The 21,292-nt window shown below is 41.2% G+C and overlaps 2 protein-coding genes across 2 annotated transcripts in view; both read right to left on the reverse strand.

Moving 5' to 3' along the window:
- Positions 1–9,018, reverse strand: part of tiam2a (TIAM Rac1 associated GEF 2a) — a 79,826-nt gene extending 70,808 nt beyond the window's left edge. Inside the window, exon 1 of the mRNA XM_042742839.1 lies at positions 8,962–9,018. The gene's annotated coding sequence lies outside the window, so the exon portion shown is untranslated. The remainder of the gene's footprint in view (positions 1–8,961) is intronic.
- scaf8 (SR-related CTD-associated factor 8) overlaps positions 8,228–21,292 on the reverse strand; it is a 53,164-nt gene continuing 40,099 nt past the window's right edge. Inside the window, exons 12-20 of the mRNA XM_042742846.1 lie at positions 13,404–13,597; positions 12,798–12,898; positions 12,342–12,455; positions 12,089–12,245; positions 11,845–11,975; positions 11,294–11,432; positions 11,130–11,195; positions 10,776–11,000; positions 8,228–10,483 (exon numbers count right to left, since the gene is read on the reverse strand). Of these exons, the coding sequence (XP_042598780.1) occupies positions 8,976–10,483; positions 10,776–11,000; positions 11,130–11,195; positions 11,294–11,432; positions 11,845–11,975; positions 12,089–12,245; positions 12,342–12,455; positions 12,798–12,898; positions 13,404–13,597 (2,635 nt within the window). The 3' untranslated portion in view covers positions 8,228–8,975. The remainder of the gene's footprint in view (positions 10,484–10,775; positions 11,001–11,129; positions 11,196–11,293; positions 11,433–11,844; positions 11,976–12,088; positions 12,246–12,341; positions 12,456–12,797; positions 12,899–13,403; positions 13,598–21,292) is intronic.

Raw genomic sequence — 21,292 nt, forward strand, 5'->3', positions numbered from 1 at the left:
TTTCCCTCTCTGTCTCAAAAGAATTTGTAAAAATGAAATAGACCTAATTAAGCTTTATTTATTAGTTTACTTATCTCCAAGTTTGTTTTATCTTTCTAATCAGGGTTTCAACATACCAAAAATATTCACACAAATCTGTGAATTTATTCTGTCCCATGCAGGGTGAGCTCCCAGCAGACCAGAGGCCATATGCCAGGTTACAGATTTCAGTACAAAGAGAGCTCTAAAGATCTGGTCTCAGGCCACAAGGGGATCAAACCGGAAAAGGGTTCATTTTCTTATTTCATGCTTTAATGAATCCATATCCAGGGACTTGTTAAAAGATGCTGAAGCTCCAACTACAATCTCTAATCTGACTGCTTGTTTGGTTAGCAGTGTGTGGAGGAGGGCACAGGGAAGCACAGATGCTTGCCGTCATTAATAAGCATGATCATGAATAATTAATCTCCCTAAGTGAGTGAATACTGATGAGGTAATCTGATGGACCAGATTGAAGTAACCACAGGGGAGGTTATAAGACTTAAAGTCATGAGAACATTGGCGTCCAAATGTTGGGCTCATCAATGCTGCAGATTTGAAACTCTAAGAGGAAAACTTTTAATTAACTCTAATTTAGTCTAACACAACATCTGATTTGAGTTATTTAGAGTAAGTTAAGATGCAATAGCAAAATGCTAGTGGGAAATATATTCAGACAATCCTTATTTTTTGATTGTGGATGCAAAGATATATTGAAATCAATTGACAGTGACTCTTCCATGTTAAAACCATTACTGTTTTCAGTTATTTTATTTTTTGGTATCATTTGGTTAATTTAGCTGAATCTGAAATATTTTGAATTAAATCTTCATTGCATTTTGCAATTTTGTGTGTGTGTATACAGTGGTGTGAAAGACTGTTGGCCCCCTTCCTGATTTCTTATTTTTTTTTGCATGTTTGTCACACTTTAATGTTTCATTTTATCAAACAAATTGAAATATTAGTCAAAGATAACACAAGTAATCAACATGCAGTTTTTAAATGAAGGTTTTTATTAAGGGAAAACTAAAACCGAACCTACATGGCCCCGTGTGAAGAAGTGTTTGCCCCCCTGTTAAAACTGTGGTTTATCACACCTGAGTTCAATTTCTCTAGCCACACCCAGATCTGATAACTGCCACACCTGTTCACAATCAAGAACTCTCTTAAATAGGACCTGGCTGACAAAAGCCCCTTTCACACTGCGATTCCGGCAAATACACGGGTAATGTGTCCCGGCATTTGTACCCGGGACGCTAGATTTTGCACTTCCACACTGCCAGTGATTACCTGGAATGTGCGCGTGCGTTCACACACAACCCGTAAAGATCCCGTGAAGACACGTGATATCAGGGTGTGACGTGTAATGTACGAGTCGAAAATGCTAGGCACGTTAACTTTCACTTAAGCTGGTGAATGATCTCAGCTTTAGCGCGGAAAGTATGGAACTGACTGACCTCTGCTTCGTTACAGTTCGCACATATTTGTTTCGGCGCGAACGTTGATCTGCCTTCAAAACACCTGGTAAAAGAGTCGCACGATAACGCGGGTCATCACTACGACACGGCATTAGTTCTGGCTTTTGTTCACACAGCGCTCGTTCCGGGACTGAACCCGGCAATGTTACTAGGTCCCCGACCCGGGTTCAATCCCGGAATCAATCCCGGAACGTGTTTGCTTTCACACAGAAGTCGACCCGGAAATGTTCCGGCAATTTGCCGGGTTCGACGTGCAGTGTGAAAGGGGCTAAAGTGAAGTAGACCAAAAGATCCTCAAAAGCTAGACATCATGCCAAGATCCAAAGAAATTCAGAAACACATGAGAAAGTAAGTAATTGAGATCTATCAGTCTGGAAAAGGTTATAAAACCATTTCTAAAGCTTTGGGACTCCAGTGAACCACAGTGAGAGCCATGAAACAAAACATGGAACAGTGGAGAACCTTCCCAGGAGTGGCCAGCCGACCAAAATTACCCCAAGAGTACAGCGACGACTCATCCAAGAGGTCACAAAAGACCCCACAACAACATCCAAAGAACTGCAGGCCTCACTTGCCTCAGTTAAGGTCAGTGTTCATGACTCCACCATAAGAAAGAGACTGGGCAAAAATGGTCTGCAAGGCAGAGTCCCAAGACGAAAACCACTGCTGAGCAAAAAGAACAGTTTTGCCAGAAAACATCTTGATGATCCCCAAGACTTTTGGGAAAATACTCTGTGGACTGACGAGATAAAAGTTAAACTTTTTGGAAGGTGTGTGTCCCATTACGTCTGGAGTAAAAGTAACATCGCATTTCAGAAAAAGATCATCATACCAACAGTAAAATATGGAGGTGGTAGTGTGATGGTCTGGGGCTGTTTTGCTGCTTCAGGACCTGGAAGACTTGCTGTGATAAATGAAACCATGAATTCTGCTGTTTACCAAAAAATCCTGAAGGAGAATGTCCAGCCATCTGTTCGTGACCTCAAGCTGAAGCGAACTTGGGTTCTGCAGCAGGACAGTGATCCAAAACACACCAGCAAGTCCACCTCTGAATGGCTGAAGAACAAAATGAATACTTTGGAGTGGCCTAGTCAAAGTCCTGACCTGAATCCTATTGAGATGCTGTGGCATGACCTTAAAAAGGCGGTTCATGCTCGAAAACCCTCCAATGTGGCTGAATTACAACAATTCTGCATAGATGAGTCGACCAAAATTCCTCCACAGCGCTGAAACAAATTCATTGCAAGCTATCGCAAACGCTTGATTGCAGTTGTTACTGCTAAGGGTGGCCCAACCAGTTATTAGGTTTAGGGGGAAAACACTTTTTCACACAGGCCCATGTAGTTTTGGATTTTTTCCCCCTTAATAATAAAAACCTTCATTTAAAAACAACATGTTGTGTTTACTTGTGTTATCTTTTACTAATATTTACATTTGTTTGATGATCTGAAACATTAAAGTGTGTATATATATAATTTTATTTTATTTTTTTTCCCCACAAACAAGCACTACCTGCCACACAAGTTTGTTAATAAAACAATTTTGGTTCAAACAGGAAATCAAGGTAGCCCAAAGGCTGAAAACATGTACATCTGTTTTAAACAAACAAAAACCCTAGAGAGGTTCTCTAGAGGAAACAATAAGACTTTTGTCACTAAGCACAAAACCAGGTGTGTCTAAGCCCGAGGCACTGCATTAGTCAGTGTGCCCTGTGATGGACTAGAACAGTTGGTGTCCTATAAAACCACCCAACTGGTGTTTGTCATGGGAACTTTTCATTGTGGTAGCCCAGTCTTAAAATCATACAAGACCTTAAGGAGGGGGCCAATTACAACGGAATTAAAAGAAAAAGAAAAAGAAAAAAAACGTAATAAAGTTTCCTTGGGAAACCTTCAAATGCCATTTTACACTATCTTTACACAAGCTGCTGACTAAACCTAAAGCTAAACCCTGATCTCTGCTGAGCTCCTCAATGAGAGCTTGAAGGAAATTTGATCTGTTATTCTATGGATCGAAACTGATTTTTTCCCCCTCTAAAATTCTTAAGTAGATACTGTATCTGAGTGAATTTAGCTGACATGCACACAATATTAGTAAAATCTCAAAAGTAATTCAGATATCATAAGCAATGATTCTGCAATGGCATTACAGATATTCTTTTTATAGTACACTATTTGATAGTCCTTTTAATTACGAACATATGACTGTGGTTTTGCGAAAGATAAGCTGCTGACATGATGCTATTCCCCAGAGCTGAGAAGCTTCACATCAGAAATATATAGTGAGTCGCAACCATGATTTTAGATTTTATGGTATACAGCAGTGCATGAAGGCCAGTGGACTGTCCTCAGAAATACTCCAAGGTCTATAAAGTAACCAGCAGAGTCAGTCTGACCTCTACTGGTTATGCTCTGCATCTGCTAAAAAAAACCCCACATTTTCTCGAGGATTTATATGTTATTTAATTTCAGATATTAAAAGTAAATACAATTTAGATAAACAGCAAATATATTGATTTGAACCACTAACAATGGTACCGACATTAAGGTCTGAACTCACTGTCACTGCAGTGTCAATGAGGACTCACATGCTATGGTTTTCAGCTTGCAACTGACACATGTAAGTTGCCCTAACAAGACATATTTCCTGAAAGCTACAACATTTTCTAACTTTAAATACAAATATAAAACTACAGACTTTAAACTGAGAGGAACACTATTCCAAAAAAACTGTACATAAAACCTTGCCTTAGAATGGCATCCTTATCGACTTCATCTCTCTTATAAATATTTTCTGCAGGTTTTTATTAAGGTCAATTGAAGACTTTAAGACCACGCAAAGAAATTTAAAGACCAAATTGATAGGAATTACAATGTCAATAAGTTGTCTAAATGTAAAAGTCTACACTCTTAAAAATCAAGGTGTTTCAAAAGGTTCTTCAAGCGATGCCAAGAAAAAACATTTTTGGTTCCACAAAGAACCATTCAGTCAAAGGTTCTTTAAGAATCATCTCATTCTTACCTTTTTATAATCTGAAGAACCTTTTTTCACCTCAAAGAACCTTTTGTGAAACAGAAAGGTTCTTCTATTATAAGGTTCTTTATGGGAACCATTTGCAAAGAACCTTTTGTGAAACAGAAAGGTTCTTCTATGGCATCGTGAAGCACCTTTATTTTTAAGAGTGTAGGGTGCAGAAAATGAGTTGTTTTAAGCAAGTTTGAAAATACAACTTCCATCAGATCTCCATTAGTTTTTAATTCAGTATACAAAAAAAAGATTGAGAATAATAGAAATAACTTTTACTGTACCTTCTGATCACACTGCAAAAAGTGCTGTTCTTCCTCAGTAATTTTGTCGTTTTTCCAGTGTATATGTCTGAAGTTTCTTAAATCAAGACATGTTGAGAAGCAAAATGACAAGTCTTGTTTTCTCAGAAACTGATCAAAATCAAGTGAGTTTATGATAAAAACAAGAAGAAATACTGTTTTGGCTCAGAAAAATTAACTTACTTCAAAGGGAAAATAATTTTACACGTTATTTATACTGATATTTGTTCATCTTTCAAGCATAAGCTCACTTTATTTTGTCCAATTTCTCAAAAATAAGACTTTGTATCTTGATTTAAGGCTGTTTAGATACTTGTACTGAAAAACAAGTCAACAATACTGTGGAAGATCAATTTTTCTGCAATGTTATGCATGCGACATTTAATGCCATGGCTTTATGAATTTAAGACTTTCTGCTTTGATTTAAGACTTGAAGGCCTTGAAGGGATTGTTGACCCAAAAATGAAAATTCTGTCATCATTGACTCGCCCTCAAGTTTTTTCAAAGCTAAATGAATTTCTTTCTTCTGCTGAACACAAAAGATGATTTTGAAAACTGTGGGTAACCAAACAGAAACAGCTTGAGGGTGAGTAAATGATGACATCATTTTCATTTTGGGGCGTACTATCTCTTTAATTTGTAGAAGGGAGAAGTAAGCCTTTTTAAAACCATATTAATACCTGCAGAAACACTGAAAGTCTATTTTGAGCACTTTTAGCACTGCCTGCATAAAAAGCAGTGAATTAATCTGTGAGCTTATTCTATTTCTTTTTTTTTTTTGACTGTTGACTATGTTGCTTATCAGGGTTTAACATGGAATGAATGTTAATTGTGCTCGCTTTATGATGACACTGAATGCTAGTGCTTTTAAATGGTGTTTAACTAATGTGAACAGTGTTTATAGTTTTGGGTAACGAGTAGCTTTTAGAAAATTGTTTTAGTGTGTCAACTATTGAGAAAAAACTAATAAGACGAGACAGATCTAATGCCTCAACCATTTTGATGGCAGCTTTGCAAGGTTGTAAATTGACTCTAAAATAAAATAAAGCCCAACTATTTTGTTTCAAAATTGAGAAGCTAGCTACCAGCAATTACAAACATATTCACTTTGAGCACTGCCGAAGTCAATAGGTTTCAAGTGAGATATTGCAAGATAGCTTACTCAAAATAAAGGTTTGAAGCACTGTTAATTAGACAGAGATGCTGTCTGAGCTTTGGTCCTCAGAGAACAGCTTGAGCTGAAGAGGTTACAGAACTGCTAGGAATGCATAATGAATATATGAGTATCTTCCATTGTTAATGTGGTAATCTTAGGTCCTCCATTTTCAATCAGTAGGTCATGGGGTGGTAATGCTGGTCTGTATCTGATCCTTAAAAAACCTTGATGAAACCAAAGGTCGATTTCTGCTGATTACAACAACTTATTTTGTAGCCTAAGTGATTTTCTAGAGCTAATAAGACTGTGCCTCCCCTCCAGTATTCATGCCAGGAGCAGATGGCTGGATAAGCAGCACCATCAAACTGCCAGGCTATAAACTAGAAGTATGTTTGCGGACATACATGGCCAGGTGCATTATGAGAGTAATTAGCATCGCACGGGCAATCTCATGTATCATAAGATGTCATTGACAATGTCTTATAAATTTGCCGTCAGATCAAAATACTATTAAATCGCATTCTGCCATAGCAGGTTCTACATTTGACAAGACTTACTTTGTTCTATAAAGTATCCATGCATGTAGTGAATGTAATCCAGCTGCAGTTTTGGCACTGTCAAGCATCAGTTTCATTGCTTCCCCACCATCTATGGATCATGTCCTGGGGCCTCGTGGAATAGGTAAGTGTCCACTGGACACATATTTTAGATGGAAGTAGTAGGTCACGCAGGTACTGTTTTAACGAATACTACAAATTTAGACATGCTACTCATCTCACATTGTTTTTTGGCTACTATACTGCATAGGAATTTTGGTATTTATAAATCACAGCAGAAAAGAGTAGGTTTTCTCCCATCAAAAAGCTCATAAATACATATAAGTTTCATAAAAGTTATCCATAAGAAAAAGTAGTTTAATCTTCTGAAAAGACATGATCAATTTATATGACGGAAAGATTGAGCTTTTATTCACATTAACACTCATCAACGTACATACTTTGAGCACATCAAATATAGTAAATGGAAGTGCAACCATGCTCACTTCATGCACAAGAAATATTCATGTTTGTCTTCTATTCCAATATATTATTTTTATGACATCTTTTTGAAGCGTGAATATTTTGGTTGCATGGATTTTTAATGGATAGACAAAAATAATGAGATTATACTGTACTAAAATAAAAACTTTGAAAAATTTGAAATGATATTGGGGGGAGGGGGTGTAAATGATTACAGAACTTTCGTTTCAACTATCCCTTTAAAGTTCAAATAATGAAGTAGACCTATTTGAAGTGTTATTTGCATTTGGGCCACCCATTTACCACAGTTTTGTTAAAGCATTTCTGGCTGCTTGGCACAACATGGTCATACTCCAACATGTCACCTACCTTCCTGTTACTCCAAAACTGAGAACAAAATACGAAATTTGCTGAAAACTGGGCCTGTGCAGACTACATGCTTTAACAATAATTCTAATATTTTTTTTTAAATCAAAATATCTAATTCCTACTGCAGAACTGCACTGACGATGTCAAGCTGTCAGTAATAAAATTGATATCTCAGGAACTACCCAAAGTAATGATTTTCTGTTCAATTTGATTTATACACACACAGACACAAAACAAAAAAAAGGCACTGATGTGTGATTCAGACTGATTCTGAAACTCAAGTATTTAGTGAATAGGACAGCACTTTTCATAAAGTAACTTTTATATAAAATTAGGAAACATGCAATAAATATAGGAGAAAGTTAAATTAGTCAAAATTTTTTCCACAATGAAAAAAATACTCAATTGTAAATTTGCTTTCTAGATTTTTATTCCTGTAAGTAAATGACTCTGTATTACAGTCTATTGCAACTATTTCACAAATTTGGAGAAAATAAAGGTGGTTAACATTCTGTTTAGTTCAGAGGGCAGTATTTATGTAAACAATTTTGTGTGACTGAACACTAGCAGTGTATATTTTATATATTCGTTGTGTGTGAGTGTGAGAGAAGTGAAGCTGTATTAAAACAGATGTGTGCATGACATATTTCCAATGCATTAAAGCTGATCTATTGGGTAAAAGGAAGTCGGAGGAAAGTTCTAAACGCAAACATCTGGTGGCTGCCCAAAGTTTAGATCAGTTCACAACCTAAAACATTTCATCCCATCCACGACACTTGGGCCATTATCACTTGGCTCATGGCTTTAATGGTTTGTGTGCAGATGGTTTCTCTTCTCGATACAAAACACAGTCCTAAAGAATTTTTTAACAATCAGAGCATGTTTATTTGAAACTAAAACAGATTGCACCCAACATCCATATTTCCTTTGATCGCCTTTTCTGAGCTCTTGTATTTCCATGGAAGTTTGATGAAGAAAAATCACAGACATTTAATATTGGGATAATACATTGTAGTTTAATTTTTTTTTTTTTTTTGTCCTTTTCAAAGCAACTAAAACGCAGTACTGTTCTCACTGTATTTGATGTACGTATATTCTGCTTTAGAGACAAGAAGCATTGGACACCACAGAATCATTCATTTCAAATTTTGCAGCTGCAGTTTTGAAAAGAAAAGACGAAAAAAAAAAAAAAAAAAAAAAAAAAAAAAAAAAGCCAGTGCTGATTTCAAGTAATGCAATCAATCCAAAGGAGACAGCCAGAATCCTTACACTCTTCCATAGGAAGGTCAAACCTCTTTTCCTCCTGCATTTACAATTAGGCTACACAATATTTTGGCAAGCAAGTGTCAAAAAAGAAGAAAAAAAAAACACCTAGTTAAAACAATGGGGCTGCTTTAAAAACTAAAAACATAAAATATTAAAATCCCACCTACCATTTAGATCCTCTAGTGTGAGCCGCCTAGAATGCATATACATTTGAAGATTGAGAGGCAAGAATCATTCGTTAAGGTGTCTGCTATAATCTAGCGAACTGAGTGGGTCCTGTGAGAGCTTTCAAAATGATTACAGAGATGACTATACAAAATGATCTTTACCTACTGAGTGATGATTATGTTTCCTCAGTGTCTGTTTTCTCTAGCTCAGGTTCAGTCTCAGCGTTCACCTTTGGCCCAGTCTGTTCAGTGTCTCCATCCACAGAGGAGGAAACAGACATTTCTGGGGTCTTCTCTCCTTTCAAGGGCTCATTCTGGAAGCAGGTGGGTGTGGAGGTAAGGGATGGAGAGGGGCTACGAGAGGGCTCTGCAGTGCTCTGGGATGCAGGTTCCAAAATGTTTAGCTGAGGTTTTGAATCAGTCTCCATTCCATTGACACATGACGCTCCATCCTGCTCTTGACTACTTGCGGTCTCTTCAGGGGGGCTGAGTGACTTGGGCTGTGACTGCAGCTCTGGTGTTACCTCTGGTTGTGGTTCAGCATCTCGTTCTGTTGGCTGTGGTTCCGGATGAGGCTGGTGTTGGGTCATTTGCGCTTGTTTTTGTGCTTGAGGCTGGGTGACCAATGGGGTCGGCAGAGGGAGCAGCGGCTGAGACTTGGGAAGCAGCGGTTGGGGCTGAGATTGTGAAGAAAGGGGTGTCCAGCGCTCTTTGTCCTTCTCATTCTCCCTCTCTCTGTCCCTTTCACGCTCCCGTTCTCGGTCTCTCTCGCGATTCCGCTCTCTGCCGCGTTCACGGTCCCGATTCCTGTCCCTCTCCCTTTCTCGCTCTCGCTCCCGGCTTTGACGATTGCCGTTCATTTCACCCCGGAAGTCCATGTCCCTGTCATCTCGGTCCCAAGGTCTGCGACGATCATCGTAGTCCTGGTGCATGTTGGTGTTAAAAGAAGGTCCGGTTCCACGATTCCAAGCTGGTCCTGATGAACTTCCACTGCGGCCTTCAAATCGATTCTGAAAGTTAGGGTTGGAACGATCCTCCTGGAAACTCTTTGGAGGTCCACCAGACATCCCCCTCATGTCTCGCTCATCGAAGTCCCCCCTGGGTGGTCCCCAGCGACTTTCTGCCCTGAAACCTCCAGACATATTTTCTCTTCTACCCTCTCGACCTTCGGCTTGCAAGACTGTTCTCGGAGGTCGTTCTAGTAAAGGTGGTCTGGCAGGCACAGGTTCAGTACGCATCTCCAAAGGAGGCGTCTTCAACAACCCCGTGCTCTGCTTCTCTGGCGGTGGAAAGCGATAGTCCTGATCTCCTTCTTGTTGGGCACCTACATCTGACCTGGGTGGGGTTTCATTATCAGTCTTGGCCAGACTCTCAGCTCCAGCAGACGAAGGGTTAGGTGCCCTTGCGAAAGTGCCTTCAGCGCGGTTGAACTGCTCCATTTGAGAGAATGGAACCCGAACGCGGGCTTGGGCTTGAAGTGAAGCATCCAGGACATTGTTGGTCTGATGTGCAAGGCCTGGCTGCATGAGCAGGGGGAAGCGGCCCCCAGGTCCCTGGAGCAGGTTGGGTCGTAGTTCCAGGGGAAGCAGCCCTGCCATCCTCTGGCCAGAGAGAGGATGTGTTAGCGATGCAGAAGGGTGCATACCCAGCAGACCCATTCTACTGCGCACTGCATTTTGCATTCCTGCGGAAAAAAAAAAATACTAAGATAAATACAAAGTGTCTCATATTGGTGTGAATGAAAATGTGCTCAATTACAATCTTCCTCTCCACCAAATCCATAAAATATCACTGGCATCCATGTTTAGCTAGCACGCAGATGCATCATCCCAAGCTTAAAATATAACACACAAGTCACATGAATTGCTGCAAGATTCTCCTTTTGTGTTTTACAGAAAAATATAACAGCATATGGTTTGCTAGCTGTATATGACTTGTACTGACATTATGTAAAATGTTCTTATAAACCCATTTACCCTGTAGTGTCATCTCAGAAGCGGTCTCCATCGTTTCTGCCGACTGAGGCGTTTTGTCTGTGTTGCTCTGCTGATGCTGTGCTCCCACAGGGTTAAAGACTCCTGCCCCGGGCATTGCTGACGGAATAAAACTCCCAGGAATAGTACTGGTGGGAGGAATCATGGCTCCAAACAGAGAATCCTTGCTGTTCTCTTGAGTGGTTGGCATCGAAGGCTGCACTAGAGCTATAAAGGCGACAGAGTGATAAAAGGCACATTAAGGAGCTTAAAAAAAATTGGACCTTAAGGACAGTGCTTACACAAGCAACATTATGCAAAATAAGAATAACTTATTTTAGAGGCTGGTTAACATACAGGTCTGAGCTGAAGCAAGACTGGTTCCAACTGCAGACGGTCCTACTCCTGGCGTGGCCATGAAACCTGTGAAAGAGAAATGTACAAATTGATATATTTTTTTTTTTAAATCCATCGTACAGTTAAAAACTTCATTATTTAGTATTCAGGTTGGCACCATGTACCTGGAGGAGGCTGTGAGGCATTAAACCCTGCCCTTAGAAAAGGTGGTGGGGGACCAAAGCCTGGTGGGGGCATTGCCATGGTGACAGGGAAGGATGGAGGCATAAGGCCAACAGCAGGGACCGTCTGTGCCACTGGAATCTAAACCAAAATAAGCCATCCATAGATGAGTAAACAGTCATTCATTATTAATTCAGCTGTCCTCATGCCCTATTGACTACTTTAAAGATGTCCTTACAACCTTTCTGGGCCTTGAATTTGCATTGCGTTGCTGTCTATACAGGGTCAGAAAGATCTCAGATTTCATCAAAAAAATCTTAATTTGTGTTCTGAAGATGTTAAAAGCTCTCGCGGGTTTGGAACAACATGAGGGTGAGTCACTGACAAAATTTTCATTTTAGGGTATCCCTTTCAGTTACTGTCATAGATTAATGGCTAAACAACACCATCACTATTATCTCGTAATTAAATCACATACGACAGTAAGAAACCTAAACACATTTGCTCCATGTGTCTTGGCAATCTAAGGCCTGAATTAGTGTTATCATCATACCTGCATGGGCATCATAGTGACAGGCTGGGTAAAGGCCTCGCTGGGTGTGCTGCTTGCTGTACTGGTTTCAGCAGTAACAGCCTGGCTCTGAGTGTCTTTGGCGGTCTCAGTATTTCTCTGGGATTCCCATTCTGCATAATAAAAAACAGTATTGTTATGAATGGGAAAAGTACTGTGTAGAAGATCAAATATATACACAATACATACCAAACTTTCAGCTGCTGAACAAGTAAATTCTTCTCACCACTGTTGACGGTCTCCTGGTCAATCATGCCTCCCTCTGCAAAGTCATCCAGATCATCCAGTTTGACCTTCTCCCATGGGATATAAGTCACCCCAAGGTCCACATCCCAGAACTGCTTATACTCCTGTTTCACCCCTTTATTGAGGGCCCAGGCAATCTGCAAGCAATGAAACATGTTTAGACATATTCCCCTCCCAAAAATGTTATAGAACATTGCAAAAATTTCAACTCAGTGAACATTCTTCACACATACTTTGATAACCTTTGAACCGATTTTGTAAGAGCCTGTCCCCAGTTTCTGAAGGGCACGGTATGCATCCTGACGATGAACCATACAGATGTAAGCACAGCCTCTGGGAGGAATCATCTAGAGAGAGGGGAAAAAAAGAAGAAGATGTAAGCATCTTTTTTTCCTCCAAAAAAAAAATATGGGAGGAATCATCTAGAGAGAGGGGCAGACTTGTGCAGTAAAAGCTTTAGTTTCCAGATTCACCTACTCTATTAAAACACAACACCTGAAGACCTACTGAGCTGTCCTAAAACACTTCCAGTTTTAGGGTATTCCTAATTAAACTTCAGCCAAAAATATCTGGAGACTCCAAAAATGCCTCTTGGCTGGCATAACTGATCTAATTAAATAAGTAAACTAATTTGAAGAGCATTCTCAAGTTTACTCGCAAGAGCTCAGGTTTACAGAAACTCGACTCACATTGATAGATTCAATCTGGCCAAACTCTTCGAAGAGGTTAGTAAGATCTTGTTGGGTGGCTTTCTTGTCCACTTGACCGACCCACAGAGTAGTGCTGCAAACTGAAAGAGGCAGAAAGAAATAAAAGGTAACTGACATGCTGCTTTACCCTTTATGTGTGCGTGTGTATAAATAAATCAACTTGTATTACAGTTGTGAAAAGGACATTAATTTATTAAAGACATTTGCAAGAACTCTGCAAGCTGATTTAAGTTAGAGAGAAGGAAAGTGTTAATGAATGTAACCTTTCCAGTGGTAATACATCACTGACTTGAAAGTGCAAGTAATAGTGCTTTATAATTTTTTGGATGAACTATACAACGCTTTAAGCTCACAGACCAAAGCAACAGTCAGACAGTAAATGTGGAGGCTTGTGATTTTCACACTCATATGAACATGATTTGATACAAACCATAACTGTCTCAACCATAGCACAATTACATTTCTTAAGATCATTCTATAATTCTTTAACTTATTTTATAGTGTCAACTTAACCCTTTAAAACATGTCTGATGTGAATTTGTTGCAAAGCAGTAATTTCTTAAACAGGTGGACCTGTAATCTTACCACTCAGAACCCTTGAGCGGATAGGAGGAAGTCCTTTTTTCTGCCGTTCCTTTTCTCTTTCCCGTGCTTGTCGCTCACTGGAATAAGAACGTGAGGACTTCCTCTTTCTGTCCCTTGAGCGAGACCGTGATCTCTTCCTGTGTTTGCGCTTTCGGGACCCTGAGCGAGACCTTGACCTCCTTCTCTTAGGTGACCTGGGGATATAAAGAGATTTTCACATGAGAGTTCTTTACCTGCGTCTGCTTTCGGGACCCTGAGCGAGACCTTGACCTCCTTCTCTTAGGTGACCTGGGACAGTACTTATTCATTTCATGTTAAAATAGTGCCCTCATGTGGTTTGTTTGGGAGCTGCAGACAAAAATGCGTGGTTTGACGCAATATAGTGTAACACACCAGTTGCTACGGGGAATGCGTGCTGTTGGTACGTAAATTCATGCTCTGTCTCATTTTGGCAATATTTGTGTGATTATAGCGCAAAATGACTAGCGATTTCAAGTATTTTGTGATTTGGTTTTGCTAATGTTTAAACCATTTAATCCGAGTAACATATATTTGATTAGTTATGGGCTTTTGTGAACTTCCGTCTGATAGTGCTTTCGTTAGCAAGGCCACGAGGTTGTTAATTTAATTTTATATTTTATTTAGATGTGTAATGTCTGCAGCGAAACACCACTGAGAGGATGTTTTATTTCACTTTTCAGGTATGTTTTTATATATATTTTTGTGTTTATGATTGCTTTTGCTTTTATTATTGCATCATGTTTCATACGAAATGTGGTCGTGTGTTGCGGTTCTATTATTGGTTATATACTATTGTTGTGCAACACACCAGTTGCTACGGGGAATGCGTGCTGTTGATGTGTAATGTCTGCAGCGAAACACCACTGAGAGGATGTTTTATTTCACTTTTCAGTAAACACGGATCAACAAAAATTATGTGTCCTTGCATTTATTGTGGAATTGAGCCCACTGACTCCTGTTCATCTGGGTGCATGAAGGACGTGTGAACGAAATGGTTAAATCACAACGCAGAATACGAGAGAGAGACCAGATCCAGTTACAAAAGCAACGAGAACCGTCACATTGGTGCCGTGACCTTTTGGATCACCTGATCATCTTGAAGAAGATCGCTGTGAGGTTGCTGTTTACCTGTAGTTTGCTGATTTAAGTACTTTTTGGAAGACTTTTTGGAATTTTTTTTTGTTTTTTGTTTTTTTGTCTTTTGTTTTTGCATACAGACTTTTGAATGAGGACATCTTCAACTGATATGTCACTACTGTTTTCGGACTGTTGCAGATAACGCGTTATGGACTGCTGATTAACTTTTGAATTCATATTGTTTCTTTACTTTCATTCATGGGTGAAAAATTTGTTCAACGATTTGATATCAGCAGTCCTGTGAGCCCTTTTATTCCACGTGGAAGGGGTGTCATGACCAACAACCTTTGTGCTGGCGAACCTACACCTAATGTCAGTAGGGAAAGTCCTTTGTGCATGGCGTTCGATAATGCACAGGGTGCTGGACGTGGTCTGCTTTTTCGAGACCCACCTGTTGAGCACCATGTTGGAAACACGTCTACCCCATGTAGTACGAATTGCGATAATCAGATATTGGATTGTTTAGCCGACATGTTTGGGCGGCTGGGTGACCAAATTAGTGATGCTGTCGCTGCCAAAATAATTGAAAATGGAACAATGACTGCAAGCCGCGAGTCTCGTGTCAGCAAAGGGATAAATTCTGACAGTTTCACCAAACAAGATGTTTCTCAAGTGACCGTGCATGTCACTACCGACAGAGAACCTGTAATTTTCAGAGGTGACGGTAGTGATAAATTTCCGGTACACGAATGGATTGAGATGACCAGGACTCTTCTGTCAAAACAGAAGTGTGCTGTTGAAAATCAAGCAGATGAGATAATGTCGCGATTGATGGGCAAAGCGGGGGATATTGTGAGAATTAGTCTAAGAAGTGACTCGTCTCTTGATGTCAAGAATGACCCTGACATAATTTACTCTATTCTCCTGAAATATTTCAGTGTTGCACCATCGTGCCTTCCATTGGCTGACTTTTTATTCGACTCTGCCTAAGCCCAGTGAGACCGCAGTAGATTACTGGATCAGAATCAATAAGGCAGCAGATCTAGCAGATGAAGGCCTGCGTAGACAAGGACGGGCCATGGATATTATCAGTGAAGAGGTGGCTCACATGTTTGTAAAATATTGCCCTGATCCTGTTCTGTCTGGTCTCTTTAAGCACAAGCCGATCAGTGAATGGACGGCAAAAGAAGTCCAGGGGAGGTTGGATGAGTATCAGAGAGAGCGACGCTCCTCTCTGGCTTCTGCCAGCTCTCTTGGTGTGAGAAATGTTGATGTGGCACGTAGTGATAACCATTTGCCAATGTCTCATTTTCAGGAAACTGGTGCTAGCTTTGCAATCTATGTGAATCCCGATACTTTAAAGGGTTGCTTTGATGAATCTTTGCGTGGTGCTTGCTGTTCTGGTCAAACTGTTCCTAAGTCCCAGGATATGGGAAAATCAGATGAGAATGTCCTGAACCGTATGATGGGCATGTTGGAGCAGGTGATGGAAAGAGTACAGCAGGGTAACAATGTCCAGCCTGAGAAGAATGTGAATTTCAGATACAGAGGCAGAGCAAGAGGCTGTGGAGTTTGTGGTAATTCTGCCACATTCCACAAAGTCTCACTGTCTTAAGGACAGGTTGTGTTTTGGTGTTGTTTTTCTCCGGGACATGCTCATTCAGCCTGTCCACAGCCTCAGTCGGGAAACTAACCGACCTGTATATGGTGGGAGGCTGTACAGGTTTGGATAGCAACTCCCAAAATGATGTTGATATTGCAAATGCTGAAAACATGTTCATGTCTGCTAAACAATTTTGTTGTGGTGAGAATGTTGTGTTCCAGAACACGAATGTCGTCTGCAGAGATGACAGTCTGTTCTACACTCCTGTCATGGTGGCTGATAAAGTGGTCCTGGATGGAATGCTCGACAGTGGATCCATGGCATGTACCATGAGTGTGAGTGCAGAACAGAAATTGTTAGATGCTGGAATAATTAACGATCAGTGTAGAGGCAGCCCAGATGTTACACTAATTGGCTGCGGAGGCAGCCGGGTAAAACCAAAATGTACTGTCACACTTGAGCTGGAGGTTTATGGATGCAAAATGTTGGTACCTACATTGATTGTCAGTGGGCAGCATGATGAATTCATTGTTGGTACGAATGTTATCAAACACATCATAAGATGTTCTAAGCAATGTGATTTGTTTTGGAAAACAGTTTCGACTCCTAATGTGTGTAATGATCCTATGTCTGAGTCTTTCCTGTCTATGCTTGCAGGCTTGAATCGCTGGAGGGGTGATGGGGTGCCTGACAAAATTGGCACCGTGAGATGTAATTCTGCAGTCTGTCTGGAGCCTGGTTGTGAATACCTTGTGTGGGGTAGATTGCCTAAACATACGGAGGTGTCTCCAGGTAGTGCTGTGCTGACAGAGCCAACAAATTCTCGGTCAGCGCCTAAAGGCATTCTTGTGGCCAGGCTCGTTACTCACCTATGGGGGGATAGGTGGGTTCCATTGAAGTTAATCAATACCTGGAACAAACCTGTTATGCTGAAGCGTAATGCCAAGATAGCTGATTTGTTTCCAGGTATTGCGCTTGAAGACATGGATGATGGGAACCAGATTTCTCAGATGCAGCAAAATCAGGCAGAGGATAATAATTCGACTGATCTGAGGTCTGTTGCTGAGAAGCTAAAGTCAGTTGGTCTGGAAGGGCTTGATCTGGATTCCTGTGATGTGTCTGAGCATTGTAGACAGAAATTGGCTGATGCAATAATGCAGTATAATGATGTCTTTTCACGCCATCATTTGGATTGTGGCAATGCTACTGAATTTGTCCATAGGATCCATCTTTCAGACTCAAAACCGTTCCGACTTCCGTACCGACGTGTGGCGCCCAGTCAGTATCAGGTGTTGCGTCGTGTTTTGAATGAAATGGAGGAAAAGGAGATTATTCGCAAATCGACTAGCGAGTTTGCGTCTCCTTTGGTCCTTGTTTGGAAAAAGAATGGTGATTTACGCGTGTGTACGGATTTTCGGTGGTTAAACAAAAGAACGTTTAAAGATGCTCATCCGTTGCCTCACCAGGCTGATTGTTTGGCTGCGTTAGGCGGAAATTCACTATTCAGCACAATGGACTTGACCTCCGGCTTTTACAATATGCCTTTACATGAGGATGACCGAAAGTACTCAGCCTTTACAACGCCTATGGGCCTATATGAGTACAATCGGCTTCCTCAAGGGCTTTGTAATAGTCCTGGGAGTTTTATGCGCATGATGACAAGTATTTTTGGGGACCAAAACTTCCTAAGTTTGTTGTGCTATTTAGATGACTTGATTGTTTTTTTGGACCTGACGAAACGACAGCATTGAGACGTCTTGAGATGGTATTTGGTCGGTTGAGAACGCATAATCTGAAACTCGCCCCCAAGAAATGTCATTTCCTTAGAAAATCTGTGCAATTTCTTGGACATGTGATTGATGAGTCTGGTGTATCCACAGATCCAAGTAAGGTTGAGAGTATATCCAAAATGACCAGCTTGGATCTGATGGAGGCTGATGGAATTACACCGTCTCAAAAGCGCATAAGATCTTTCCTTGGTATGGTTAACTATTATCAGCATTTTGTACCCAACTACTCAACCGTGGCCAAACCCCTTTTTGATCTATTGAAAGGTCGGATAAAAAGAGCCAAAAGGGGTCACGCAAATAAAAGGAACTTTGCATTAAGGAAATTGACTGTAGCTGATTGGACACCTGAGGCACAGCTGGCATTTGAGAATCTTAAGACAGCCATGGTAGAAGCAGTTGTCTTAGCCCATCCGGATTTTAGCCGCCCGTTTGTCCTTTCGACCGATGCTTCTTTAGACGGCATTGGAGCTGTGCTGTCTCAAGTTCAGGCAGGTGACACTAGAGCTAGGCCTATAGCATTTGCCAGTAAGTCGCTTTCTCCATCTCAGCGAAATTACCCGGCACATCGCTTAGAGTTTTTAGCGTTAAAAAGGGGCAGTTTGCGAAAAATTCAGCCATTGGCTGAAAGGTCACGTATTTACGGTGTGGACCGATAACAACCCGCTCACCCACATTTTGTCCAAACCTAAGCTTGATTGTTGTGAGCAGCGGTGGGTGGCCAAACTTGCGGCGTACAATTTTGACATCAAGTATGTACCGGGTGCGCAGAATGTTGTGGCTGACGCTTTGAGTAGGGTTCCATTCGTAAATACTTGCATCGGCCCTAGACTGTTATGTGAGCGATATGACAAACTTTTGTCTGAAGTACGGGAGGTTTCTGCCGGCTCAGTTCAGGATGCTTTTCGGTGGTCTTGTGGGTCTGAGGGAAAGCAGGGTGTTTCTAGCAGCGGTCCTTTGCACAGTAATTCGGTGAATGTTGCTAGAACTTCCTTGGATAAGGAGGATGTAGTGGCCATGCTTGACTCACAAATGGCATGGGAAGACGGTGCAAGACTTCGTGCTTTGTCTGTTTTGGATCATCTTCCTCAGATGGTTCCCGACTCGGAGATGCAGCCTGCATATTCCGAACGTGACCTGCGTGAAAAGCAGCTCTCTGATAGTGTGCTGTCGAGGGTTATTCATTATGTGGAAAGACATCGCAGACCTAGCAGGCGTGAAAGAGCAAAGGAATCTGTTGGGGTTCTTAGATACATTAAGCATTGGGAGAAATTTGTTATGAGAAATGGGATTCTTTACCGGATCTCCCGTGATCGTTTGTCTAAGGGTAAGCGTTTCCAGTATGTTGTCCCTGAGTCACTTCAGTTGGAGGTTTTGAGGGGTATTCACGATCATGCGGGTCATCAGGGACAGTCCAGGAGTTTGGGACTGGCGAGACGTCGTTTCTTTTGGCTGAGCCTCGACAGAGATGTTAGAGAGTATGTACGACACTGTCAAAGGTGTGTTATCGGGAAAAACCGCTGAGCCTGAGGGTCGAGCACCCCTAGAAAATATTGTGACCAGTAGACCATTGCAATTGGTATGCATTGATTTTTGGTCTGCTGAAGATCATAAAAACAAGTCAGTTGATGTCTTAGTGATCACTGATCACTTTACCAGGTTGGCACATGCATTTCAATGCAAAGATCAGTCTGCTAAACAGGTGGCACGGGTCTTGTGGGACAAATACTTTTGTGTGTTTGGGCTTCCTGAACGCATACACAGTGACCAGGGGGCAAGCTTCGAGGGCCAGTTGATTTGTGAGCTTCTTCGGGTGTCTGGGGTACAAAAATCGCATACAACTCCCTACCATCCTATGGGGAATGGTAGTGTGGAGCGATTTAATAGGACCCTGGGGAGCATGATCCGTACATTGGCTCCTGATGCAAAGCGTAATTGGCCAAGACAACTGCAATCTTTGACTTTCTTGTACAACTGTACTGTTCATGAGACGACGGGCTATGCTCCATTTCATCTCATGTCCGGTAGAGTTCCTCGCCTTATGGTAGACGTCATTTTCCGTTCTGTATTGGAGGATTACACTGTGACTTGCTACGACAAGTATGTGGCTTCTCTTTTGAAAGATTTGGAGGAGGCCTTGTCATTAGCTCAGGCGCATGCGTCAAAGGAACAGAGTAGGCATGCAGTGCTCTACAACAGGAGAGTCAAAGGTCAGAACATTGATGTTGGTGATCGTGTTCTTCTAGCGAACAAGGCTGGAAGAGGCAAGCGAAAGCTAGCTGACAGGTGGATGTCTGCCGTCTTTGTTGTGGTGGATAGAAACGTCGACACACACATTTTCAAGATTAGGGATTCAAGCACCGGTCAGGAAAAGGTTGTGCATCGCAACCTTTTGCTACCTGTGAACTTTTTGCCGTTAGACAAAGCGGAGGGTACAGTATCTGAGACAGTTTCATCTTCGTCTGTGCCTGATTCATGCGACAAAAACAGTGTTTCAGAGTCTTTGGCAAGTATGGGTGTTGACAGTTTGAAATCTGGGACGAGTGTCAGAGATGGTGGGTTGGCAAAGATACATGAGGATTCAGTGTCTGTTAGACCTGATGATGGTTTGTCTCTTGATGCTAATGGATCCTGTGCTACAACTGACAGTTGTGCCAGAACATTTGACTGGGTTTCTGGGTTGCCTGATGAATCTTCACAGCTGGGATCAGTTGTGTCTTTGAGCAATATGTCAGTGAGTGCACAAAAAGAACAGTTTGATAGTTCAAGTGTTACTAGCAGTTTGGATTCTGAGGTGGAATCTGTGAGTCTTGCATGTTCTGTGATTGCAAATCCTTCAGCAGATGATTCCAGAGTTGATGCTGACGATGTGGCAGTTTCTGAAACTGGGACCTTTATCGTGGCCAGGTCTCGTTTTGGGCGTTTCCTCAAGCCTGTGAATAGACTGTTGTACACTATGTCTAGGCAAGATGTTGTGTCACTGCCTGGTTGCAGAATTCAGACTGTTTGAATGTTTATTTGTTTTAGTGCTCAAATATGATTTAAGATGTACAAATGAGAAGACACAAGGTACAACATTTTTATTTTGTTTTTATTCAATGTATTTTCTTTTCGGGGCATACCTTGATATGTGTGTTACATTTGCTTACTATATACCTTGACATAGAGTTTTGTGAGATGTATATGGGCATCTTACTGCCAGATGTTGGTCTGAGAGTTTTGCGCTCCTCTCTTTCCACTTCATCTTTTCAGATAACCTAGAGTTTGGCTTACCAGTAGGTCTCTCTATGTGTGTACGGCAATGTGAATGTTTTGAAGGGCGTTTTATTTTTGTACTACCGCTGCCTTAATTCAGTAGGATTCAGTGGGGGTGAATGTAACAGAGTTAGAATTGTATTTAG

This window comes from Cyprinus carpio, chromosome B17 (genome assembly GCF_018340385.1).
Source record: "Cyprinus carpio isolate SPL01 chromosome B17, ASM1834038v1, whole genome shotgun sequence".
NCBI lineage: Eukaryota > Metazoa > Chordata > Actinopteri > Cypriniformes > Cyprinidae > Cyprinus > Cyprinus carpio.